This window comes from Equus przewalskii, chromosome 12 (assembly GCF_037783145.1).
Source record: "Equus przewalskii isolate Varuska chromosome 12, EquPr2, whole genome shotgun sequence".
Classification (NCBI taxonomy): Eukaryota; Metazoa; Chordata; class Mammalia; order Perissodactyla; family Equidae; genus Equus; species Equus przewalskii.
Genome location: NC_091842.1, coordinates 16869969 through 16897337, shown reverse-complemented (window position 1 = coordinate 16897337; position 27369 = coordinate 16869969). Strand labels below are relative to the sequence as shown.

At 44.1% G+C, this 27369-nt stretch overlaps 1 protein-coding gene across 5 annotated transcripts in view; it reads right to left on the bottom strand.

Annotated features, from left to right (window-relative positions):
* The window catches only part of GALNT17 (polypeptide N-acetylgalactosaminyltransferase 17), a 456580-nt gene that overhangs the window by 14156 nt on the left and 415055 nt on the right, over window positions 1-27369 (bottom strand). For 4 of the 5 annotated variants that reach the window (XM_070567804.1, XM_070567807.1, XM_070567805.1 and 1 more), the window contains 3 exons: window positions 22611-22796; window positions 19957-20094; window positions 13532-13627 (listed from right to left, as the gene is read on the bottom strand). In XM_070567804.1, coding sequence (XP_070423905.1) covers window positions 13532-13627; window positions 19957-20094; window positions 22611-22796 — 420 coding nt within the window. Of the gene's footprint in view, window positions 1-13531; window positions 13628-19956; window positions 20095-22610; window positions 22822-27369 lie in introns of all 5 variants that reach the window. The other variant, XM_070567808.1, reaches the window with a different exon arrangement.

The following is a 27369-nucleotide window of genomic DNA, read 5'->3' as shown; positions in this document are numbered from 1 at the left end:
GTTCATGAGTGAGAGTGGATGTGAAGATGCTCTGAAATGGAACCAACACGTGAGATTCAGGTCCAGGTTTCTAACATCACTACTTTTTTACTCCAGGCCTTGTTCTGGGTCTGTTCATTTGCATAATGTTATTTAACCAATGACAATGACCCTGCAAAAGTCAGGGCACTTCCCCTCTTCTTCCTTCCACTGAAGAGACTATATTTTTTTCTCTTGATTCTAGAAGCCAAAACTCCCACTGGCACAGTGGCTTCTCCCTCCTCATTTTGTGAATGTCTGCAACCAGATTGGTTTCTCTCAGGCTGCCTGTCTCCGCCCTCCCACCTGCGCCCACAAACATATCCCGGAGCTTGTGCCAGGCTGCAGCCACCCTGGGCTCATCCCATGGCCACGACATGGGCGTGGCCAAAGCATCTGGTCCCTTCCCTGCCAGCAGCTGATATGCCATTTGTGTGCGCTTCATTCAACATTCACCATTTGGAGATTGCCCACCATGTGCCACAGCCTCCTCAGTTGGAGAGAACACTGCCCTGGAATATTGCCCTTCCCAGGAATTTGGGGCCTTCAGCACTGCAAGCTATGCTGGGTGGGCTGGACACTGGTTCTCAGAAGGGTAAACTGGGGCTGGTAGGTCAATTGAGTTCCATGTTTCTGTTGAGGTGAATCAATGAATTCCTCTCAAGGAGGAAAAAAAGGCCTACACTTCTTCTCCAATAGCTCATAATTTGAACTAGGGGAAATTTAGTGTTTGGTACAGTTTTGCTCAGATTAAGATGACAGAACATTTACTTTCTGAGCATTAATCCTCAGTGTTTCTGGATTTTTCACTAATATTTTAGCAACGTAACTAGTTCCCTTCTCTTTAGTCTTTCATTCCCCTTCATTAAACGTGCGCTCTCTAGTTCCAGGCCCTCGCTGCCCCCTCACGGGTCTTCTCACCTTCCCTCAAAGTTGAGCTTCTGGAGAGTTCTCTCCATCGTGTCTCCACTTCCTAACCTCCCTTTCTCCCCTGCACCCACTCCAGTTTGGCTTCCTTTCCACGCTCTGTGGAGAGTCCTCTCACCCACAGTTTCTTTGTTACCACATCTAACAGACAGCGTAGTCTAGCTACTGGTCTTCTGGCTAGCAGCATTTGACTCTGCTGTTGCTTGATTGGTGTGACAACCGCCTTTCTGGTGTCAACTGCTCTGGCTCTGTCACCCACAAAATGTGGAGCTGCACTAGGGTCTGTCCTAGGACCACTGCTCTGTCCTCATCTGGCACGTACCCGGAGACTTATCTGCCTCTGCCACTCTGTCCTCAGCACTGGGTTGGAATGTCCAGCTGCCTGGAGGACATCACTGTTGGTATTCCCAAGGCCCACCCGCCCCAAACTCACAATGCCCCAAACAGAACTTATTCTCCTTCCCCAAAACCTGTGTCACCAATCCCAGCAAATGGTACCACTATCCACCAGTCAACCAGGGACTTGAGTGTCACCTTTGCCTCCCTCATCCCTTTCTCAACCTCTCAACCAACAATTCCAGCCAACTCGACATTTGAAACAGTTTTTTAAACTTTTATGTCAAAATAGTTTCAGATTTACAAAAAAGCTGTGAAAATAGCCTAGACAGTTCCTGTATACCTAGCCCCCAGCCTATCCTAATGTTAGCATCTTATGTAATCATAGTACAATGATCAAAGCCAGGGAGTCAACACAAGGACAATCCTATTCACTAACCTACAGACCTCACTGGAACGCCAGTTTTCTCTTCCAGGATCCAATCCAGGATCCCACACTGCATTTCATTGTTGTGTCTCCTTAGTCTCTTTCCATCTGGGACAGCTCCTCAGTCTTCCTTGTTTTTGATGACTTTGACACTTTCGAAGAGTCCCACAGTTGGGCAGTAGAATACCCTGAATTTGGATTTGTCTGATGTTTTCTCATGGTTAGATTAAGGTTACAGTTACATGTTTTTAGCAAGAAAACCTCAGAGGTAAGTGGTGCCCTTCTCAGGGCATCAGATCAGGGGTACATGATATCTTATTGCTGGTGACATTAGCCTTGATCACTTGGTTACAGTGGTGTCCTCTGGGTTTCTCAACTGTAAAGTTACTATTTTCCCTTTACAAAGGGACATATTTTGAAACTATGCACATATCTTATTTTCACCCTATATTTACCCATTAATTTTAGCATCCATTGATAGCTCTGGATTGCAGCAACTATTACTGTCATGACTGTGGAATGGTGATTTCCATTTCCCACATTCCTTCTACGTTGATCAAGCGGACCTCTACTGAAGGGAAGAGCTGTCCTTCTGCCATTTATTTATTTATATCCGTATGGACTTGCGGATTCTCTGTTTTTATTATATGGGTGACAATCCAATATTATTGTTATTTATTTTCTTCTCAAATAGTTCTAGAATTGGCCATTAGGAACTTCTTCAAGGTGGCTCCTGTGGTCCTTTGACGAGCCACCATCTTTTTTTGAGAATTTCCTTTTATTCTGGCATCACAAGATTTTCCAGGTTCAACTTGTATTTTCCCTGCTCCCTCCCTGGAATCATCCAAAATCTGAGCTAGATATGTTCGTTGCTACTGGCTTTCATTGCTTCTAGGCCCGCTCAGAGCTAAGAAATATATAGAACTCATGCACACATTATTTTTATTTCTACATTTTCTACAAATTTATTTCCACATTTCTTTCTCTCTATATATGTATATTTATGTACATATATTTTATATATATATATATGTTTATATATATATTATATACATATAAAGTGAATTCCTACTGATACCTCATATTTCAATCCAACATCCCAGGATTCAGTCTAGTCATCCCCCTTTCCTTATTTGTAACCTGTTTCTCCAACAGCAAGAAACCTGGTTCTCATTACCTATACTTTATGTACTTACTGGTTCAATCCTAGTATACACATACTGGAGTTTCAGAACCGTTAGCCCAGACCCCTGTGGAAAACAAGCTTCCTTACTAGAATGCAGTATTGGCAATGGTTCTTTTTTCCTTTAACCTTAGAGTATCCGGTCAAAATCGTTCAAACTCTTCAATGTGACAGATTAGTGCTGTTCTTCCTGCTCCTTTCAGTGTGGTTATGTCACTCATTTATAACATCGCTAGGCTAACTTTTTACTGTTTGCATTCCGTTGTGGGGCCTCTTCCCCACATTCGAGTTGAATTTATTGTTCTTTGGCTGCTTGAAACATAACCATGGTTCTAAGAGTCAGAACTTCGTAGAAGGCACATGGAGAGAGGGTGTCACTCTCCATTCCTTTTCTCCTGCTCCCATTCCACATTTTTCCATCCCGTTCTCATCCATACCCTCTAGGTCACCAATCTCATTAGTTCCTGGTTTATCCTTCCTGTATCTCTTTTGCACAGGTGAGCAGAGACAGGTATTTATTTTTATATTACCATTTGTCTGAAATGAAAGTTAGCATACTATACATATTCTTTTGTACTTTGCCTTTTTCACTTAACAATATGTTGAGAAATCACTATCAGTTCATAGAAAGTGTCCTTGTTATTTTTTCCAGCTGTGTACTACTCCACCATGTAGCTGTACCCCAGCTTTTTCAACCAACCACTCTCCCATGAATTGGCATTAAGGTAGTTTTTAATATTTTACAATTGCAAACAGTACTGCAATGTACATATGGAATTTCATGTTGTTGGAGATGAACCTTCACAGTAGATTTCCAGAAGTAGGATTTCCAGGTCAAAAGAAAGGGTATTGTAGCTTTGATGGGAATTACCAAACTCCCCTCCAGGAAGGTGGCACCAATGTGCATTTCCACCAGCACTCTATATGAGTGGCTATTTCTCCAAAACCTTGACAACTGAATATGTTGTCAAATTTTAAAATTTTTGTGAATCTAATAGGTGAGAAATTGTATCTCAGAATTTTACTCTGAATTTCCCTAATTAGGAACGAGTTTGAACATTTTTTCATCTATTTGGGGACCATTTTTATCTTTTTGGCAACTTGTCTGTGTCCTTTTTCCTGTTTTTCTATCAATTTTTTAGTCCCTTGCTCCTCAATGTTTAAGAATCCTTTATATAATAGGGATATTAGCCTTTGTGCTATATGTTACAAATATTTTCTCCCAGTTTGTCAGGTGTCTCTTGACTTTGTTTATGATGTTATATTGCCATGCAAGCTTTTTTAATTTTAAGGTAGTCAAATACATAAGTTTTTTCTTTAGCTGTCTCTGGATTTTGAGTTTTAGTAGAAAGCCTTTCCCTACGTTGACGTTAAAGAGGAATTCACCCATTTTTCTCTAGTACTAGCATAGTTTCATATTTTACATTTAGATTCTTAATCCATTTGGAATTTAACCCTGTGCATAGTGTCAAGTATGGGTCTAACTTTATCCTTAATCAGATTCTGAATTTGTCTACTTCTCAGTATCCCCATTGTCATTACTGGAGTTTAGGTGACTGACTTTTGACAAGATCATCCCGTCTCGTAACTGCAGTTCTTGTCTCTTGCTCAAGATCTCTCTAATCCACTTCCCAAACTGCAAGCTCAGGTGACCCTTCCAAAACATAAATCAGACCAACCCCAACCCTCTACTGAAAACCTTTCAATGGCTTCCTGTTGACACTGGCACAAAGCTGAAACTCCTTAACAGCCTACAGGGCTCTACACTACGCACCTCCTGTCTATTGATCTGGCCTCATGTTTGGTCACTCCCCCTCATGCTTTGCATCCCAACATCTTTGGTCTTGGAGTCTTAGTTTTCCCATCTTTAAAATGGGACTGATGGGAGGCCTCTCAGAAACAATGCAAGAAACAATGAAATGGGCTGGCTGTGACACTTCCATAACATCTCTGAGTCCCCAGAATCCAACACTTAGGGTTTGAAAACTTGACTTCGCCATTTCTATGAACTTGGAGAAGTCATTTGATCTCAACAAGCTTCAGTCCCCTTATTCATAAAGCAGACATGTAATACATACCTCACAGGTACGTTATGATGGTTAAGTAAAATAATGTATTTAAGGCACTTTTAGCACAATTTCAGGCCTCTAGTGGCTCAATAAATGGCTTTCTGCTCCCATCCCTCACAGACTCTTCTCTTACAAATAATGACTTTTCTGTAATACTTATTGAGCTCTGTAGAGCAGGGAGACACAGGATGTGATGTGGAACTCCTGACGAACACAAGAACACACAGGTAGGTAATGCCTCTTAGCACCACCACGGAAGAATTAACTTTGGTGCAGGATGTGTGCAAAGTGTCATCTCCTCATTTCCAGTCTCACATAAGATGCAGGGATCAAAGACCTTCCCTAGCCATGGGTTGCTCTGCCTAGCTCCTGGCTGGCCTTGGCAGTATATTAGGAGCCTCATCCCCAACAGACTATGCAATGACACAATACCTGGAGTGCTCGGGTGAACCTTTGGCTCTCCAAATGTTCCGCAAGTTGAAATCCCCTTTCCTGTTCATGGCCAGACCAACTATTTCAGCGGGAGGTACTGAGATTGATAAGAACACATGTCCTTGTGCAAAGCCTTCCTGCAAGGCTCCTTGTGCTTCACCTTCAGTATTTGGCTGGTTGACATTTAGGTCTCCATGGAAGGGCCACAGACTCAGGCCTTGCAGGAATGTCACAGATGTGAACCAAGTCTTTTGGAAGATGTATCAGGCAGTCAAGATGATTGATAGGAGTACCCTGAAAGCAGAGTCCATCACCTATGCTCCTCAGCCCCTGAAGCTGTAGGAGGAAGCCATGAGGAAGCCCTGCAGTGCTGTACTCCCAGGAAGGGGGCTGGCAATGACACCACCATGTCACAGAGCAACTTGAAGAAGGCCTTCACACCTTTCTAGCACCAACATCAGTGTGTCCATAGTACACTCGGTGGTCCCTGTGTGGGTGGAATTCCAGCAAATTGTCTCATGTGTGGCACTTTGCATAGCCCCTAGCTCCTAGCCAGGCAGGTGGTACAATGAGGACAGTCTAGGACATTCTGCTACCCACATTTGGTCTTCCTCTAGCCTCTTCCAGGGGGAACCCAGACTCCTGAGGCCCTGACATCCTGCACCAATGGCCTGAATTCCACTATCTCTAAACTCCTCAGGCTCTGCTCTTAATTCTGATTACCCATGTTCTCAGATCAATTCCATTTCAAACAAGCAACGTCTTTGAAAATAATCATTTAACAGACACTGCTGCTCCAAAGAGAAATTGAAACTCTCTGAACTAAACTGAGCGGGCAGGGGACGAGGCTCTTCTAATACCTTGCATCCACTCTGCTGCCCCTCATAGTGCTCGGACACTAAAAACCTTTTCACCAGGTGGCTTCACCTTCCCCCTTCTTGTCCTTCAGAAGCAGTAGTGTGTCTTTATTAACTCAGTGATATGAAAACAACCTAAGAAACCAAGATCTTTTTTTTGGAAAAAAAAAAAGGCTGAAAGCAAGCTTCAGAAATGATAACAGCTGTTTTAGGGTGGCAGGATTATGGATGATTTAAATTTGTCTTTTTCAAACTCACTGTAATGTTCTTGCATCTTTAGCAAAAAAAGAAAAAGATTAGCAGGGACTTTCTTTGAATCTGACAGTTCTGGGCAAGGTAGGAAGGTTCAGCTGAAAATGTGGCCACCACCATATTGTTCAGTGTGAGTTCCTTATTCTAAGCCTCACATTAATACAAAACCCATCTAGATCACTTTTGGTGTCTGGAGAAAAATCAACTAAACTTCTAAGACATATAAAACTTCTAACAAGAATCTCTACTGGCAAGTAATTTATGATTATAGTTCTGATTATCTGGAAAGAATAGCTCATCAACCTATTCTGGAAAGAAAGAAATAGTACAGCAATTCCTCCTTAACCTGGAGTCCTCCTTAAGCAAAATGAAATACACGTGCATTTACCTCTGCACACTACTAATCGAGCATTCCCACTCTCTGTGTGTGGACTGGAGACCCACTTGTCAGGGACAATTAGAAAGAGGGAGCTGTGAACTGGAAATGGAGAAGGAAAGCAAAGCCCCTGGCAGAGAAAGAGGCTCGGTCCCCCGAAGCCTCGGGAAGGTCTCAGGAAGCGGAGTAACCCTGCACCCCATGGAGTTCTGCGAAAAGGGCAGGCGCCAGGGATGCACTAGGGGGCTGCAGGGGGGTCGGGCCTGGCAGGCAGGCACTAACAAGCCAAAATGATAAAATCAGAAATGTTTTTAATATTTTGAGAGAAGATGAGTCAGAGGAACGAAGAAAAGGCTCTTAATATTCCCGCTATCTGCAATGAGCAAAGCAAATTTATGTGTTGCCCAGGAATGCAGGGGCAGGGTTTGTAAAAATATTGCATAAGAAACAGGAATCGGAAAAGAGCAGTTCAGAAGCTCTGTGGTGTTGCATTTCAGATGTGTAAGACAGCACTGGCATTTTCTCTCCTGCTTTCTGTGCTCTCTTGTGTATATGTAGACTTCTCCAGCATAAAAAGTACCTGCCCTCGCTCCTCCAACACCGTTTTCCCACAAGGTCGAAATTCCCCTGCTTTGACCTCATATTGCTTTCCAGGAACTGAGAGGGATTACTGGGTTTGCGTCTTACTCATGTGGGAGGTCCGTTTGCAAAATCACAGGCTGTTTTCTGGGGCAAAGCCATCTCTCCTTGGGTGCTAATTTCAATGTGCTCTCAATGGCTCCGTCCCCTGAGCCCTGACACTTACGTGACTTTTTCTGGAAGCCAAGAGGCTGCTGGATGTCATTAACTTCTGTGTTTTCCAAGTGCTTTCCACATGCTAATAGCTCACGGGAGCCCTGTCACGCCAGGGGAGCACTAGCGCCTTATTGGCACAATGCATCATCATGACAAGGTGTTTAGATGATTTATCACTTAAAAGATGAAGCCATCAAAGAATAAGTCCAAGATCAGATTAAATTTAATTATGGGACAAAAGAATCCTCATCTGTCATTCTGGTGATGAATTAACTGAGGGAAGAAATGTGAGCTTCTCAGAAAAGAGGAGAGAGGAAGAAGAAAATGTAGTGACAGAGGACACACCTCTGACGCCCTCCCTGGAGCCCATCCCATCACAGAGGTCCTCGGAACAGAGCCTGACTCCCCTCTCCACAGCACACATCTGTCTTAAGAAGGTCCCACTAAAGCTAGTGGCTGTTTTGAAGTGTGCTCCCTGAATTCCCCGGGGCCACCTCACTGAACCCTTTGCTGCTCATGCCCAGGCTGCTGAAGAGCTGCAGACCTCCGGGAGGAGGCTCCGGGAGGAGGCTCCGGGAGGAGGCTCCGGGAGGAGCCCGCAGCAGAGCTGGCAGGGACGTTTTAGATTCGCACAGGTGCAGCCACGTAGCGGTTCCCACCAACACTCCCAGTCACGTGGTCCTCAAGGTTGATGTGTATAAAAACACCTGGGGCGGAGGGTGGGATTAATTACACAGGGGTTCAGGGGAATGCTGACGGGGGCAGAACCACTCTATGTCTTGATTGTGGTGAGGTTACTTGTGTTTGTCAAAAGTCGCAAAACTGCATTAAAAAGAGTGAATGTACCTTGAAAATGAAAAAACCCACCTCGATTATATAAAAACTGAAATAGTATTATAAATTAAAAAAAATTAGGCTGGGACACTAGGCATAACCTGGGCCTATCCTGGGCAAACAGGGACATAGATCACTACCTGGAAGCCAACATGGCCTGGCCCAGAACAGATGCTCAATAAATTGTGTTGATTGGAAAAAATAAAGCACTTGAAGATGATTCTTACCATGCAGATTCCCAGGCCCCACCTTCAGTAGGTCTAGGGTTGGACTCGGGGATCTGCATTTGTAACGAGTTCCTGGTGGCTCCCAGTCCTGTGAGTGACATCTGAGATGCTGGCCGGGGAGCCTGGCCCTTCATCCTGGCACCCGGGCTGTCACTACTCTGTCCCTATTAGCCACTCTGGACCACTAGCCTCAGTGTTACTGTCCCCCAAGCATGCTGTGTGCTCCCACCTCTCACATTCCACTTGCCGAGCACTGCCCCTATGTTTGCTTCAAGTCTTTCTAGTGGGCTAGAGGACATTTGGGGGCTCAAGGATATGAGACATGCTCTCCAGAATGCACCGATAGCACAGCACAGTATCCAAGACCAGGAGTCACAGGACTTCAGTTTGAAAAGTGGCACTGTACTACCTGAATCTTAATTTCTCATTAGTAACCGGAGTGGGTGGGGGTGGTCATTACCTGCCCAACAGGAGCAACTGTGTTGCTAAAAACAGAAATGGGTTTATCATCAGCATTTTTGCTCCCTGTCTCAAGCCTGCCGTGGCACAGGCCCAGAGCACTCAGGACTGTCCCATGAAGCTGGGACATAGTCTGTGGCCTGCTGCACTGCTGGGACCTTGGGCAACAGCTCAGCTGCTAGGATTTGAGAGAGCCATTCAAGGAGGAGTTAAGAGTTGAGGAAGATGCTATTTGCACCCCTGGGAGCAGCACTGCCCACCCTGTTCTCTCTTCTTGACCTCTGTCCTCAAGGGAAGTCAGAAGCAGTGGCTGGGGAAGGTTGACAGGTTGACCGGGTGGGCTGAGAGAGGGAGCAGGAAGGGGCTGGCAGAGGAGGGGTATCAAACGGTTGCTACCCCTGTGGGGTGACTTTGGCTGGTCTAGCTTGGGGACCCATGGAGACCCTGGAGTGGAGTCGGGGGCCATGCATCTCCTCAGACAAGACCTCCTGTCTAAATGGGGTCAAGCTGACACCAAAAGCTGCTGCTGTGTCCTTGACATCCTATTTTTAAATAAAACTGAGGCTCAAAAAAGAAATGGTTGTTTGTGTAATTCAAATTAGTAATGAGACAAGAGCAAGGCAGGTCATGAGCTCACCGACAAACGCTTGTGAGCGAGCAGGCTCTCTGAGTGGCTGGGAACCGTTTCCATCTTGTTGACAAACACATGTTGCAAGACAGGAAATTACCCTCCTCAGTGCCTATTCTGTCTCTGTTTAATTGCTGTTTGCTAATAAATTACAACAGAGTCCATTAATTAAGCTAACAATGTTCGTGGAACACCGATTCCTTCTTCTGGGAGTTGCCTTGTTACAGGAGCTTTGACTAGTCGCTGTTTGCCCACAGCACTTTATGAAGCAGTTTAAAAAGATGCCAAGGCCCATGACTGGTGGAGAAAGGACTCCCAGCATGGAGGGTTTGGGAAGGAGGGGGAGGAAACTTTGATGAGCGAGGGGAGGGGCAGCCTGGCAGCTGGAGAGCAGTACCAAGGATGCACTCTAATTCAGAGCATGTGGTAGAACAGAAAACATCATTAGATTTGCTTAAAAAAATCAGCTGATGGAAAACAACCAGGGCCCACTTATATGTATTCATCTTGGAGTTGGGGGGAGCAACCGAGCAGCTTAATTTGGTTTGCCATCCCATAATCAGCTAAACGGCAGGAGCGTGCATTTGGAAAAGTTCTGCATGCAGGTGGAACTGGTGAAAGATGAATTCCAGTTATTTCCCAGCAAAGGCCTCGGCACTGTGCTGTGAATGCCACTAAGTTCCCAGCAGGGGAGGAGAACTTGATGCTGGGCAGGGAGAAAGCAGGTGGCCATCTTCAGGGTAAAGACTCTCATTAAATTTTGACTGTGTTGTCTAGGAGAGGGGCCACTCAGACATTCCTGTTGGATCTGTTTAGCAGGTGACCAGGTGGGACCCTGAGGGAAGGGATGCAATAGGAGTAAGGCTCTGGACAGTAGCATGAGAAAGGTCAAGTTCACAGGGGTCTGTCTCAGACTGTTTGGAGCTGTGAGCATCACAAGGGCATTAGAGGGTGTTCTGAGTAGCCAGGGCCAATGGGGAGGGCACGGGGTCCTGGGAGAAGGTGACCCAGGGCCACAGAAGACAGATGCTGCCACCTCAATGTGCTGGTCCTAAGGTTCCTCTGAGAGCTTCTGAGTGGCTCAGAAAACCTTCCCCTGAAACACCTAAGTAAAAAGCCACTGCCTAGAGCCATATAAGGGAGGCCTCAGATCTCTGGGAGACACTTCTTAGACCATCTTTACTCTCTCTCATTCACAGTAGTTGGCTTCACAGGCCAGTTTTTGATTACGCAAATATCTAAATGCAATAGTGTCTACTGTGTCACAGTTAATAAGTACTCAGTTCAAATGTTACCTATTCAGAAGACCGGACAAAGAGTCCTGGGAGGTAAGTGTTCTAAAAGCTACTCCCAGCATTTCCCAAAACGATGGTCATGTACAGCAATGTGGCCCAGAGTGGACATACTCAGGGCTCAGTGTCCAGGCTCCTGCTGCCCTCCTGGCCCAATGCCACCATGTCCCCATCTCCCTCTCCCAGCTGTCTCACTTGAGACAAGCTGGAATGGATGGTTGGCTTGTCATCTGGCCTATCCCAAGATGCAGTCTCTTAAATGGCTGATGATCATCCTCTGCAGGCCACAGCTCTCCTCCCCCACTCCCCTGGTCACCAAGGCTTCCAGGGCACTTCACTGCTCGGTCCCTGGAAGGGGAAAACTAGAGAGTCAGTAGGGACCAAAGGCCAGACTTCTCCACAGCATCCATACTCTCTGTACTCCTCCAGGACTGGCTGTGCCCAGTCTAAACATATCATACCCCCATGTGAACTCTGCAGTGGCTCCCCAGTGCCTCCAGGGTCAAGTTTCAAACTCCCCAGTCCAGCTTCATTGACATCATCTGGGAACTTGTTAGAAATGCAAAATCTCAGCCCCCTGCCCTCCCTGACCTCCTGACACAGAAACTCTGGGGTCGGGCCCAGTAGTCGATGCTTTCCCAAGCCTTCCAGGGGATTCTGCTGCACACTGAATTGTGAGAGCCAGTGCCTCGGAGCATGCCTTCTCAGGCCTTTGGAGAGCTGCTCCTCCATCTCCCTTCTGCCCTTCTCTCAGCACTTTCTTCCCTCTTGCATTCTCAGCTCGAGGCAGTCTGGGCCACCTCTGTCTCCCGGCACCCAGTACCCTGGGCTCCCTTGTTCTTTCCACACTGGGCATGCTGTGGGCCTCCTGCCCCTTTGCTTGTCTCTCCCTCTCAAGTGTAAACCACTCACAAGCAGGGACTCTATCTCACCAACTGCATATCCACCTGTGACTAGCACCTGCAGTAGGTGTTCAAGTCACATTTGTTGAGTGAATGGTAAATGATGGATGAAGACACCCACTGGATTCTTCAGTCCATCTCACTTTGGATGCTCCTGCCCTACTTCCTGATGGAGAGGAGTGGGTCCAGGATTCTTGGTCATCCTTCTGCTCCCCATGGGCACTTTTAGCCAATTGTAGGCAGTGGTAGAGCCCAGTAAACAATCTTGAACTAAATGGACTGGATTTGAATTTACTGTGCTTTGGTTGTGCTGGAGAGCCTGGGTTCTAGCCTGGTTTGCTCACAGGCACTTGCTCCTCCATGCCTCAGTCTCCTCATGCTGTCTGCCACCTCCTAGAGGCTACAAGGATCAAAGCACTCAGCATTCCATCTGTCTAGCATTACCTGTCCACCTTCAGAGGACCCACCACACACCAAAGGGAGGCTGAGGGTCTGCACTGTGAGAACTACCCGCGGTGACAGTAGAAGGAGTATAACTCTTCTCTTTTCAAGTACTGGCTTAATGGGAAAGCAAAACCACTTTGAGCAGAGCGAATCCATGAGCCTGAATGAATGCATGCAGGAGCATGTGTGTATGACCAGTGAATGTGAGTCTGCATGTGAACGAGTGTGTTCCTAGAACATGAGAGAGACGAAGGACAAAGGGAGCTCACAGGGCATTTTATCTAGTGTCTTCCCTTTACAAATAAACAGATAAACTGAAACTCAGAGAGTCTAGTGCTCTTCTGGAATAGAATAGAAATGTTTCATACCTTGCCTGTTATTATGATTGGTTGATATAATGTTATTTTTTATGAATGTCAAGTCTAGCGACATTTTTGTATATGTTTTCTCCAAATCTTAGGGACTTTCTGCTAAGCTCTTTGTGCACACACACCATTGGCTAGCACAAAGTTGTCAAAGGATGTTCATTTACCAAAGCTCTATTTTTACTTTGTTGGTTGATCGTTTTACCCTTTTTGAATTTTCTTGTTTGTTCTCCTGGAAGCACGTTCTTCCTTCCCATTCCGTGCTTGGCTCTTGTACCATCACTTGAAGACCAGGTCATAGTTACCACCAAACTGATGATGGCCTTTCAGGATGGACATGTCAATCAGGTTCTCATAAAGGAAGCTGCTAACTATTTCTTTGAAGTTGTAAGCAGACACATTTGCTTATAATTACAACATATGAACATGTGATATATGCTTGCCTTTGGCAAATGACTCTGAAGTTTATGCACATTTTCCTTTTGGTATGAAACATGTCCACTGATCCTCTTAATACTTGTGCTGATGCAATCACTTATGAATCTTTTCCCTAACTCCTATAGAGAAACAACCAGAAAGTCCCTAACCTCCTCCTTAAAATCTTAGAACACATAACAACTACAAAGTAGAGACAACAGAAGCTACAGAAGTCCAACAAATCCCCTGTGGGCTGGTGAGTTCACTTCTTGGTCAGAGATGGGCTCCTACCTGGGGTCCCCAGCCGTGGCACGGATACAATATTGCTGTGTGGTTCTCCAGTGGCCCCTGGTCCAAGCAGACATCTTTTGCTTTGTTGTTGCGAAGCTGCAGGAATAGGCAAAACATTACCCATCAGAACTCATCCAGTAGAAGTACAGCTGCCCTGCTATCATTCCACCATGCCCGAGTTTCGACTTCTTGATGGAGAGGCCATGCGACCCTCCAAGTAAGGACCAAGGCTTGAGTCTGTGGGGTGATCACTTTAGCAAGAGACAAAATCCTTCCATGGATGGTGCGGGCACTAGCCCTCTGCCTGTGACTCCCACAACCACACAGCTCTCCTGTCCCCAGCATGAAAGAGGATCTCAGGGAACTTTTGGACATAGGAACATTGGTTACTCTTTGGTTATCCAAAGTGGGCCTTGGCACCAACCCTGGTTTTCATAACCCTGGGAACCACAGGTCAGCTTCTCAGGTCATTACTGGCATAGAGGTATGAAAAACAGTAATCAAAAAAGCAAACAAAAACCTTGCCATCATGAAAAGCTCTAGAAGCAATTATTTATGAATTAAAAAAATATTTACTGAATGCCTATGCTGTGCCAGGCACCATCCTAGGTGTTTGGAATGCATCTATGGAGGAACAGACAAAAGTCCCCAAGACAAAACCCCTGAACCTAGGCATGGCTCCTTGGGAGCAAGTAAGAACTTATCTAATTGGGACCTCCATACGCACTGCAATTCTACACTGGTGTCCATCCCACCCACAACCCTGAAATCTCAAGTAGGAAAACGGCAACATTGTTGGTCTTCCCCGTGTATCCTTGTACTCCTCCCAGATTATAGTCTCCATGGAAACCAAACTAACCAGTGATAAATCAAGAAGGGAAGCAAGGGGCACTCTGCTTTTGTGCACCTAAATTCTGTCTAGATTTAGACAACAGAGCAGATTTTTAATTACATTTTTTAAAGATTATAAAAATAACACCATCTCAGTGAGATATTTTGGAAAATACAGAAGAAAGTAACAATTGTTCACAATTCTTTCACGCAATCAGTTAATTTTTTCCCCAATTTTTGGACAATTTAGTTTTGTTCAATTTGACTGTGGTGAGCAACTTTATGCATAAAGCTTTATTCACATTTCATATTTTCTTAAGAATAGAATCCTAGAACTGGGATTATAGTATCAAAGGGTATGGACACCTTAATGTTCTTAAAACATGCTGCCCAGCTGCTTTCTGGGAGCTTTTAACAAATTTATATTCCCATCCATAAGGTACGTAAATACTTATCCATCTTGAGTTTCACCATTTAAAAATATTGTGTTGGTCAACAAGTACAAACTTCCAGTTATAAGGTGAGTAAATTCTGGGTATCTATTGTACAGCATGGTGATTATAGCTAATATTATATACTTGAAACTTGCAAAGTAAGCAAATCTTAAATGTTCTCACCACAGAAAAGAAATTGTAATTATGTGACGTGATATAGGTGTTAGCTAACACTATAGTGATAAATGTTTTGCAATATATGAGTGTATCAAATCAACGTGTTGTACACGTTAAACTTACACAATGTTGTATGTCAACCATATCTCAATAGAACCGGAGGGAAAGAAAGAGCACTAGCTTGGGGAGAAAAATCTGAAGACAAAGGTGAAGTATTCTTTTAAATACAAGGTACTAAAAATCTGTGGAGAGGGGTAGGACAAGCGATGAATCAGACATGTTACACAAACAGTCCAAAGCAAGCTATCTCTAAAGTGTGGCACGGCCAGCTTAGGAGGCCAACACCGTGCCTTTAGTTCTCTTATGGATGCTTTAAGGAAATGCTTATTGCCAATGCTTTCAGCGCTGCAAAGGATACGTTAGAGGAAAAAACCCAGACAACTTGTGAGTCAAAAAGAAATTCAGAAGAGTTAGATTTTGAAAGTGATGAAATTTTAGAAATACTTTTAGCAGTGCATTTTGCTTATATTTTCCTTTTTATGTATAAGCAAGAGCAATATAATAAAAATGTGTCTAATGAAGTTTAACAAAGCTTTTAAAAGAGTATAACATAAAAATTATCTGTGACAAAAAATAAAAAATATTGTTTTGGGAGGTGAAGAAAGATATCTTGTTTTTATAAATTTACAATTAATAGTAAATTGGAATGTTTTATGTTTAGCAATTATTTCCCTTTTTGAGAATTATCTATTTCTCCACTGGGATGTCAAGGGACTTTATTATAGATTTGCAAGAGCTCTTTACATATTAAGGAGATTAATGTTTTTATGGCATATTAGCTCCGTACAAAGATTTCAAAATGCTAGGCTTTTAAATTTTGTTCCTAATGTTTATGCCATTAAGTCTACCGTTGAGTAACTTAATGAATATTTATTGAGAGCCTGGTAAGTGCCTGGTACTGTGTTAAATCTAATGAACACAAAGATAAAAGAGCCCTGTCTGGAAGTAGTCCACGATCAGGAGAGAGACAGACACAGGAAGAGTGGTACAATGACTGAACTCTGCTAGGGCAGCGAGAATGTCCTCAGCCCACCTGAGGAGTTCAGAGGCTAGGGGACGTGGCTCCTGAACTAAAGGTTAAAAAAGGGTAAGTGGAGGTGATGCTGGCATGTTCTATTTTTCACCAGGTGGTGGCTACATGGATTTTTGCTTTATATTCTTATGCTGCACATGTCTGCTTTATGCACATTTTATATGTGTCATTTCATATAAAAATGGTTAAAGAAAAAAAAGACAATGAAAAATGAACTAGGGGCTGGAGCAGTGTAGGCCACAAGGGCAGTGTGAGCCCACCACAGAATTCTGAGTGAATGAGTTGGCGGCCCATGTTTCTGTGCACATTGCAGCACTTCTGTATGGGCAAAGCAATGTCTCAGACATGGAAGAGTCAGGACATCAAGCATCCACATAGCTTTCTCTCAAAATTATTTTAAGACATCCCAGCTAGAAGAGACGAATACAAATTTAATGGTCAAGGATAAGCGACTTCCTGTCTAAGTAGGCCTGGGCACCAACACTTGTTATTGGGTGAGGAAGGAACGCCAGGGCTGACACCTGCTTGGAGGTGTCTGTGTCCCTTTGCCACTGTGCTGGGGTCTGATGAGATAAAAAGAACTAGCAGGAGTGAGCATTAAAATGCAGTTGTCTGAAAAATGGTAAATTTTGTCACCGAAATGAATTTGACTAAAAAGTTATTCTGAAAGAAGGTATAAAATGTAAACAAAGAGTAACACTGCTCAGGTCTAAACTCCCAGAAATTTTTTCTTTTTTTTAAAGATTGGCACCTAGGCTAACAACTGTTGCCAATCTTCCTTTATTTTTTTTTTTCTGCTTTATTTCCCAACCCCCCCCCCCACCCCCCTCGCCCGGTACCTAGTTGTATATCTTAGTTGCAGGTCCTTCTAGTTGTGGGATGTGGGACACCACCTCAGCGTGGCCTGATGAGCAGTGCCATGTCTGCACTCAGGATCCGAACCAGAGAAACCCTGGGCCGCCACAGAGCATGCAAACTTAACCACTGGGCCATGAGGCGGGCCCCTATTTTTGTTCTAATTATAAAATTATCACATAAACATTAGTGATAATGAGGAGAACAGGACAACGTACCCACACAAAAACTGCCTGCTCCCCTACCCAGAGGTGATTAGAACTATCACCTCCATTTCCTCACACTATTCTCTGACCTGCTTCCAATCTAAATTAGTAGCTAATCCAATTTTATAATCCTGACTTTTTCCTCTGAAGCATTATATGATCAATATTTTTCTCATGTCATTAAACTTTTGCACACACCTTTTGAAATGGCAACAAAATATTTCAAAACATTAGTATAATATTTTTAACTAAACTTCAAGTTAAATTAAAAACTTTTGATCCAAAAAAATCTCTGATATTAACAATTTTACTCTCAAATTTTTGTCCTCCTTTCATATTATTTTGCTTGGGATAAGAGTGGAGATGAAAGTATGACTCTCATTAAGCTTTTTAATACACGTAGTTCAGACTGCTTTTGAAAAAGCTTGTTTCAATTTACACTCTCACCAGAGGATATGCGGTTTTCACATCACCAATACCTTGCTGGCAAAGTATCAACACATACCAAAAATCAATGTCAGTTCATTTGGTAGGAGGAAAAAAGCTACCTCATTGTATTTTAAATTTTATTCTAATTTCTTTGATTATGAAATAAAAACATTTTCATGTGGTTTTTCATCTACTTGTATTTTCTCTTGTACTTTGTCTATTTTTCTTTTGGGATGTTTTACTTTCTTATTCAAATAAAAGTTTTATTTAAATCCATTTGCAGAGCTCATTATATGTTAACGGTATTATCCACTCATCCATAGTACTTATGGCATACATATTTCCAGTTTGGCATGTTATTTCTCTATTGGGTTGATGTATAGATTATTTTAATATTTATCAGCTCTGATTCACTCTCACTTTCCTTTGCTTTTTCTTCCACAGCTTTCATTCTGAGAAAACCCTTCCCCTTTCAGAGACCAGATTCATATCTATTTCTGTATGGTTCTATTGTGGTTTCTTTTCTTTCCTTTAATGCTGTAGTCCATCTGAAATATACTTTGGGGTATGGTGAGCTGTAAGGGTCTAAATTGTTTCTTTTCCAAAGAGCTAAGCAATTTACCCAGTTGTCTTAGGAATAATCCATTCACTGCTCATTGTTTTTCCATGCCTCCTTTAAATTGATCTTACTTTGATAATTAAAGAAAAAAACCAAAAAAACACACTTTTATTTTGAAGAAGACAAGATATGGCAGTTTGAATCTAGTAATACCTACTGCTGCAAGCCAGGTACTCTTCTAAGATCTCTCCATTTTGCAGCTCCTTTCATCTTCCCAACAACCCTATGCAGAGGGCACTTTCACTCCCCCACTTTACAGATGAGGAAACGGAAGCCAAGAGGAGCCACTAGGATTTGAATCCAGCAAGTTGGCTCCAGCGTCTTCACAGGTCCCTAACTGCTATACAGACTAGCCTTGCAAGAAGCAAGCTTCCCATTCTAGAGTCCAGCTTAGGAGGGACACCTCGCCCACACTCTGATGGCTTAACCTAGGGCTGATTTACTTTTTATTAAATGCAGCAGGCATAAAACAGGAAAAGTTACAGTTGTAGAAAAAGTAAACACTCCAAATCAAAGAGAGCCTTCTTAGCTTCGGCCTGTTTGTTACAGGGAGTGCCAGGCAGCCCTGGGAAGACATCCACATGCTGGAGTGATCAAGGTGCCTCTGCCAGGCCCAGAGCACCCGGCTCCCTGTGCCTTGTCCCAACTCTGCCACAGATTCATTATCCAAAGGAAGTAACACGGTAGATGTGCAAGGGCTTACATACAGACCTGTTCTTAGCAGTGGTGCTTATGATACTTAAGAAATGGAAACAACATAAATGTCTGTTTGCAAGCAAAACACAGCATACACAAAAGGTAGCATCAGATGCAGCCATTAATAACCTTGTAGAAAAATGTTGAATGACATGGGTAAATATTCTCTGTATATTACTGAGTAACATTTGAAATTATTAGTCATTTTTAAGCAGCATGGTTTAGTAAAAAAATACGTATATTAATATGTAGATGTGTGTATAAAAAGTATATATGGTATATAAAAATATATTTTTTTTTTAGTAAAAAACTATGCATATGCACACAGTAAAGAAGACCATGCATCAAAATGTACATATTATCTATGGAATCAGAAAGCCTATGTCCAATCCTGGCTTCATGGCTTCTAAGCTGCAAGATCTTAGGTAATTTATGTAATTTCTCTAAGTCTCAGCTTTCCTTTCAATAAAATGGAAATAATACTCTTACCTCATAAGGTGAGGGTGAAACGAATTTATATGTGAAAAGTACTTAGTGCTTTCCATAGAAAGCACTCTGTAAGTGTTCACTGCTATTATTATTATTTTCGAAGTTTTCTAAAATGAAATATTTATGGCATTTGTAACAAGAGAAAAGTCAATCTGCTTTAATGTTAGAAAGGTGCTATTATCTCATCACTGACAATCTGAGAGGAGCGCCTGCACCCTCTCTTTGGTGCTAAGTGCTCTGCCCACAGCACTGAGCCATGGAACGCTCCAGCCCTGCCTCTACACCCAGCTTCCTGCTCAGTATCCCATTTACAGGTCCCAGGAGCCTCAAATTCCAAATGTCCCAAACAGAACTCATCGTCCATTCCACATCCCAGGCAAAAGGGTGGTCCATGCTCCCACTGAAACGTTTATTACATTTGTATCCTCCACCAGCTAGTGAGAGCCCTGCTGCCAGGGCTTGTGCCTCCAAACACCACTCGTTGAATGAATGAATGAACGAACGAATGATTCTGGTTCGTTATTTTCTCCCAGCAAAGCAATCCACAGCCCGCTTGCACAGCCATCCACGCTGAAAGCGTGCGTGGTCTTAATTACCTCTCCGTATGCAATAGTGTTATTGTATCTTCTCATCTCTGGGTAAACGTGGTCCAGGTACCACTGGAAATTCTTACACTTTAAACTTTTCCTTAATGCTCTTCTTTCCGAGACATCACCTATGTCAATTCCTGGATTCTGGAAGTAGAGAGAAGCAGAGGGCATTAGTGACTGGAGAGCTCTGGCCAGAGAGGAGGACAGGAGGTATCACCTTGGGGAATCCTTCAGAGAGAAACCTTATGTCCAGTACGCTTGCTCAGAGGCCAGTTTAAGGGGATGGACTTGATCATCTAGCCCCGAGCTAGACACTGCGGTACCCTGAGTGCAGCCCACAGCCCTCAGACAACTCAGTCATCTTTCTTTAGTCCTTATTTGCCGTGCTAGAGAGATCCAGGACACACTGATGTTGACAACCTATGTCCCCAGTTCTGTCTCTCTCACATTTCCTCAGTGACTATCAGAGCCAATTATTAAAGGAATTATTTGATTAAGACAAGAAAATACAAGCCTATAACCACTTCCTGTCTTTCTTTTCTATACACGTGTAATTTCCCCCTTTGTTGGCTCTTTGTGAAGTTCATTATATGCAGAAGAGAAAATAATTTTCCATTGCAAAGCTTGTAATGATGTTCTAATGAATAATTCACTCTGCTTTTACAGAAATGAACCTGTAATGGGCTGCTGTGTGCTGACAGGGGAAAATAAAGTAGCTGAAATATGACTCCTCAGACTCAGCCACAATATGGCTACGAACTAGGGGAGACAGGATGCTCTCTTCACATCGGCGGGGAGCCAAGCAGCATCTTGGGGGATGGGAAGAGTTCAAATAATTTCATTAAGATTTCTTCCTTAGCAGACACACAGTGATTTTAAAGGAAAGTCTCCTTAAATGTCAAACTTATTAAAATTCAAAGGGAAACCTGGGCAGCAATATTTAACTCTGTGTTTTAATGTACTTAGCATGATTAATGAGAATGGTCATTTTTGAAAAGGATGGTAGGGTGCTGCTGGCATTGGAGACCAGAGGCTGTTTGTAATGATGGAGAAAGCACTGGGGTAGAGTCAGCAGGCCTAAGTTCTTACTACTGAGTAAGTCACCACCATTCTGGGGCACAACTCCTCATCTGCAGAACAGGAATGATAACAGTGGTTGGCAGGGCTGTGGGTAGAGTTGAATGAAGATGTGAGTTCACAGCCCTGCCCTGCCACGTGCTGGCTGTAGGACCGTAAGCAAGTCACTTTTAATCTCCCAGAGCTTCAGTTTACTCATCTGTGAAATGGACATCATAATAGGTGCGTATCAAGTTAGCATTTATTGAGCACTTAACATTTCTTATGCTCTGTTCTAAGTCTCATTTTTATCTTTATGGGAGTCCTAGGAAGTAAATGTTAATAATCCCCATTTTACAGATGAGGAAACCAAGGCAGATGGTTCTAGGTCATGACATTGTTATGACGGCCAAAGGAGATACTGCAAATGAGGAGCTTACTGAATGTCTGGGATGTAGCAAGGGTTCAACAAACATTCTCTATCTTTACAGAATAACAATGTGTAAAATCATTTAGAGTTTAACAGCTATACAGTGCTATATGGCCATTAGGGGGTTTTCAATGCTTTAGAATGTATTTCAATAATTGTAGCAACAATGATATAAATTCTTCACTTTTATCGTCTCTATCCACAAACCTTGCACATATTCAACTGCATGTCTGCTGTTGGGCTCTAGCCTCCTGAAACGAAGGGGCTGCCATTTCTCAGTGAGAACCATTCCAGGTGACTCTCTCAGGGCATGACTTGGACACCTATACATGCTCTGGCGGAGGAGACAAACTCAACTCTGGCTGATGGTGCAGGTGACCCTGCTGTGCTGTGAATGACGAACAACTCTTGCCAACATTCCCAAGTACATATCCTGTGCCAGGCACTGCTCTAAGTGTATCACATGTACTTAGATTAGTACTTTAGTACTTAGATTTAGTACTTTACATTTAGTTCTCACAATTGCCCTAGGAAGAAGGAACAACTATTATCTCCATTTTATAGCTGAGGAAGCGAAGGTACAGAGGCAATAAGTGGATTTGTTCAAGATCACATAACTAGTAAGTGGCAGAGCTGGGATTCCAACCAAGCGGGTGCACAACACTGTGCAACACTCCTATGGGGCTGCAGTAAAATGGGAATTTTCCTAGGCTATGTGCTGGGCAGAATATGGAGGAGACATGAAGAGCCACGGAAACACGGGATTCTGCATACAGTAAGGGCATATGTCATGGGACAGATGGAGCTCCACAGAAGGGTATACAGTGAGAGCACATGATGGGATTTGGTGCTAGAACCTTGGGCAAGAATATTCTGAACACAATGTATGGTCCAGAGCAGGGCATCTGGATTAATATAACAAGACTGGGATTAACACATTAAGACCCTTTTAATCTTTGTAAATGGCTTTAGAGACTCCTGCTATGCCAGATGCCGTGTAAAGCAGGAGTTCTAAAACTTGAAGGTTGGTCTATGAACCCCCTCAAATGCATTCATAATTTCGCAAGCACAAGCATTTTTCTGGGGAGGAACCATCATCTTACTAAAGTGATTAGTCACCCGTCAAACATAAAGATCACTATTCTAGGTGACAGGGGAGGGCTGCTGGCCCTACCTCCAGCGGCAGGTTCCACGCTATGTACACATGAGACTTGTAATCATCCATCCAGACCTCAGCAACCCGGAGAGCATTCCTCTTGGTGTAGAAGCCGATGTTGCTGTTGTACGGCTTCTTCTTGCGCTCGATGTGGGCCACCCGTGAGCAAGGCAGGACCTCCATGCTGCCCCCACACAGCCACACCTGGAGGTGCAAGGACTTCATCAGTCTGAAAGAAAAATTCCCAGAGGCCACTGTCCCCTCCCCGAGGCCCAAAAGCAACGGTTCAGGAGACCTAGCATGAGTGAGAAATACATTTTAATATGTAAAGCCACTGAGATTTCAGGGTTGGTTTGTTACTGCAGCATTGCCTAACCTAAACAGGGAGAAAAGGGGTTTGGGGGAGTTTTTATAGATATAAGAGTTGAGGATATTAAAATACAGCTCTGGGTAAGGGAAGCCCATAGACCTAAGGTGTCTCTGGTGACACACGGGTTTTCTCAATTTTCTCAATAGTGCACAATTGCCATCCATGAAGGCTTTCTTTCACATCTGGCTGAAGCCCTGTAGAACTAGAATGGAAAATTCAAACTGAAAAATAGACCATCTTTATTCATATCAGCACAAAGTGTACAATAGTCTAGTTCTGCATTGTGAATATGCTCTATTTTGGAGTCCTAAGAACACAGATGCTCAGCCTTCTGCAAGCATCTACCCCAATGTTATCATATGCAGGTGTCACTTGTTGCTGGAATATTCAGGTGGAAGGCTGAAATGATAGTTGCCTTTGAAAGATGCAAAAGCCCAAAGAAGTGACACTTGCCATCCTCTGCGTGGGCATGGCAGGCACCCAGGCTCAAAAGGCCCTGCTCTGAGGGGAAAGCTGGACCATCCAACTTCTCTCAGTCTCACACACACACAAAAAAGCATTTCTGATTGTCAAGAAGGACTGATTTGTGGAAATGAACTTCCTGGTACCAGCGGGGAGAAGAGGAAGAAAACACAGAGAAGTTTCAGGGGACTTTGTGACTTGTCTACTCTGGGGGTCCTGTGTACTCTCTGTAAATGAGAGTGTGCAAATGAGCTGACTCAGGCCGGCACAGACAATGCAGGGTCATCCCAGCCTGGGTCACTTCAAGCCATTCTACCTTTAGTTACCCAGAAACCCCCACCTCGAGGATACCGGGACACTCTGGAGGGTTTGCACATCTCCTCTGGGCCTTTATTGATTGAATTTGGTGGCAAAATACATGTTAAATGTGTGCTCTTCTGTTTCTATTTCCAAACTCTGGCTACACCACAGGGAAATGATACAGATGGAAAGTTCTCCCCATAACTAAGAATCTTCACTTTCCTTGTTTATTCAAGGACGAGAATGTGAGCTAAGAGATTGGGGGGGGGGGGGTCCAGACTAGTTTGATCTGGGACCTGACAACTAGGTGTCCCCAAGGGTTGGGGCAGATCCAACTGCTGGCAGTGGAAGGAAGCCAAGTCAGGGAGGCCAACTTTGGCGAGAGGTCTGTGGGAAATAGAAGCAAGTAAGCTTACAGGGTAACACAAGGTGGCTGGGTCCACAGGGTGGGCAACACACAAAGACACAGAATTCCACAGGCACGTGACATTGAAATCTTGGACAGTTTCAAGATTCAGGGAACAAATGGAAAGACATCCCATGTTTATGGACTAGAAGACTTAACATTGTAAAGAAGGCAATACTCCCCAAACTGATCTAAAGATTCAGCACAATCCTCATCAAAACCCCAAATGGCTTCTTTGCAGAAACTAACAAACTGATCCTAGGATTCATATGGAAATACAAGAGACACAAAATAACCTTGAAAAGAACAAAATTGGAGGATTTCCACTTCCGATTTCAAAACTTACCACAAAGCTACCATAATCAAGACAGTGTGGTGCTGGCATAAGGATGGATATATAGATCAACAGGTCCAGAAATGAACCCTCATATTTACGGTTAATTGACTTTCAACAAGGGTGCGAAGATAATTCATTGGAGGAAAGAATAGTCTTTTCAACAAATTGTGCTGGGGCCATATGCAAAAGAATGCATTTGGACCACTACTACACAACATATACGAAAATTAGCTGGAAATGGATCAAAGATATAAATGTAAGAGCTAAAACTATAGAACTCTTAGAAGAAAAAATAAGGGTAAATTTTCATGACCTAGAATTAGGCAAATGTCTATCAACTGATGAATGGATAAACAAAATGTGGTATATCCATACAATGGTATATTATTTAGCAATAAAAATAAATGAAATCTTGATACATGCTACAACATGGATGAATCTTGAAAACATGTTAAGTGAAAGAGGCCAGTCACAATGGACCATATATTGTATGATTCCATTTACATAAAATGTCCAGTATAAGAAAATCCATAGAGACAGAAAGTAAAGTTATGGTTGCCTAGGGCTGGGAGGGGTCAGAGGAAGGTAGAGTGACTGCTAGTGGGTACGGAGTGTCCTTTTAGGGTGATGAAAATGCTCAAATGTTGATTGTGGCGATCACCGAACAACTCTCTGAACACACTAGAAACCATTGAGTTGTACGCTTTAAATGGATGAATTCTAACGGTATGTGAGTATCTCAACAAATCTGTGACAAAAATAAATAGATAAATAAATGCACAGAGAAATGGGGAAAAGAAGGTCCAAGGGATGGATTCCAGTACGGGGAGGCTCAGGAGGACTGATGAAAGCAAAGCAGAGCTCTGTGAGGACCAGTGCCAGCAGGGATCGCAGATGCAGATGTATGAGGGGCCTCAGCAAAAGCCAGAAATCCAGTCACGAGAATGGAGGTGCCAGGTGGGAACAGAATCCGCAGCCAGGCTGCCTCTGTGCCAAGCCTCTGTAAGCAGTCCAGACCAAGGTCAGGATTGTTTGAAAGCCTGGGGTACAACTAGGCTAAGGAGAGGGGGTCAAGTGGTATTAGCTGTTAGGAGTGGGGCGAAGGGGCCGAGGAGGCAGGTTGGACCCTCTGTCAGATCCCAAGCCTTTTTACCAAGGGCAGGGAGATGGTGCACAGTCTGGGCAGCAGGCGGTGCAGCACGTCCATCCTGTATGGCAAGAACACAGGCTTCCTGTTCTGGACTCTGCTATGTGGATATCAATTGGCACACTCAGTGGGCAGCAACTCAGAGCCACTCAGCTTGTCCTAGACAGTCTGGGAAGGGGCAATGGCCTCTCAGACTGTTGGGCATCTTGCAGATATTAACCCTCTGCAGGGCCCAGCAAACCTAGAGTGAGTACCAGGGTCAGTGCTGGCCCAGATGCCTATAACATCATCATAGACCCCCTCTGCCTGGAGCACATTGCTGTTCCCATCCCATGCCTGCCCAGCACAGGTCTACACCTCAGCCTGTCACCTCCAGTTACTCAGACTGGATTTAGGGTTATAAGAAGCGTGAGCAACCAGCAGCAGCATATCTTGTGCCAAGATCAGAAATGACATCACTAGAACACTCAAGCTGCAAAGCACTCTGGAAATATCAGGCAGAGGAGGCAATTCAAAGCTAACAAAAAAAGAAAGAAATAAGGGAAGAAGGGAAAGAAAGGAAGAAAGGGAAGAAAGAAAGAGGAAAGAAAGAAGAGAAGGGAAGGGAGGGGAGGGAGGGAGGGAGGAAGGAAGGAAGGAAGATAGAAAGAAAGACACACAAATACCTTTGGGTGTAGGAGGCAAACTGAGCTTAGTCTGTTGGGCTCTGAGGGGCAGCCTTAGCCCCAGAGCAGGTCCTGAGAGCTCCTCTCTGCCCAACCCTTCCCCTGCCTCCACCTTCCATATACCCCTCCCTTCAGAGAGGTGAGTGTCCCCACTCTGCTTGCTCCAGACCCCAGGACCAGCCAAATCATTATAACCAGAACCAAACACCAACTACCTCATGAAATCCTCATAGAAGAGGAAACTGAGGGCCTCAGAGGTAAGTTATTTGTAATCCACAGTCAGTAAGTAGGGGAACCAGAACCACAACTGTAACCACATGCCATACCAACAGGCCAGCTTGGTGGGCACTGTAGCTCGGACCCCTCCTAGTCAGGGGGAGTTGACTTGTAGCCCATGGGCTCTCCAGCTCTTCCTCAGCCACAGCTTGCTTCTACTCAGGGTTCCTGGCTGGTGCCTCTGACTCGCTCTGTAGCCAGGCCGAGTGAGGGGAACAGTGGAGGGTGTTCTGCGGCTAGAGCAGCATGTGAGCATATGGCCCAAGGAAGCTCAGTGGATCTGAAGTGGCACCAACAACACCTTCAAGGGTGGGGTCAAAGCCTCCTGCTGCACAAAGTGAGTGATCTGGCAGTGTGGCACCGCAAGGGGTATTGGAAGGAGGCCACGAGTCAAACGATTCTCGACATCCAGGAAGCTCTGCTCTGAGTTGGCTGGGGAGGTCACAGCAGAGCTCGCGGGCTGGCCCTAAATGCTGATGAGTTGATATGAAGTCTGTCCATGGTCAAATGACAACCTAGAGAGCAGAAGTGAAGAGATTCAAGAGAGTGGACTGAAAGCCTTAGAAACAAACCACCAGGTTAGCTAAGGCAGCTACTGAGGGGTATTCCAGAAAGGGATGGTATTCACCCAGCCTCTGACCCTACCCAAGAGGCACAAAAGCAACAGGGAAGCTCCCTTAACAGGGAGTGATCCAGTTTATCTTTCTGCTGGACAGGAGGACTAACTACATGTGTCCCAAGTACAGCTGATCCCAAGGAAGGGTCCTGAGGATCTGTTCTCCACATGGGCCTGCCTCCACCGGGGCATGGCTCT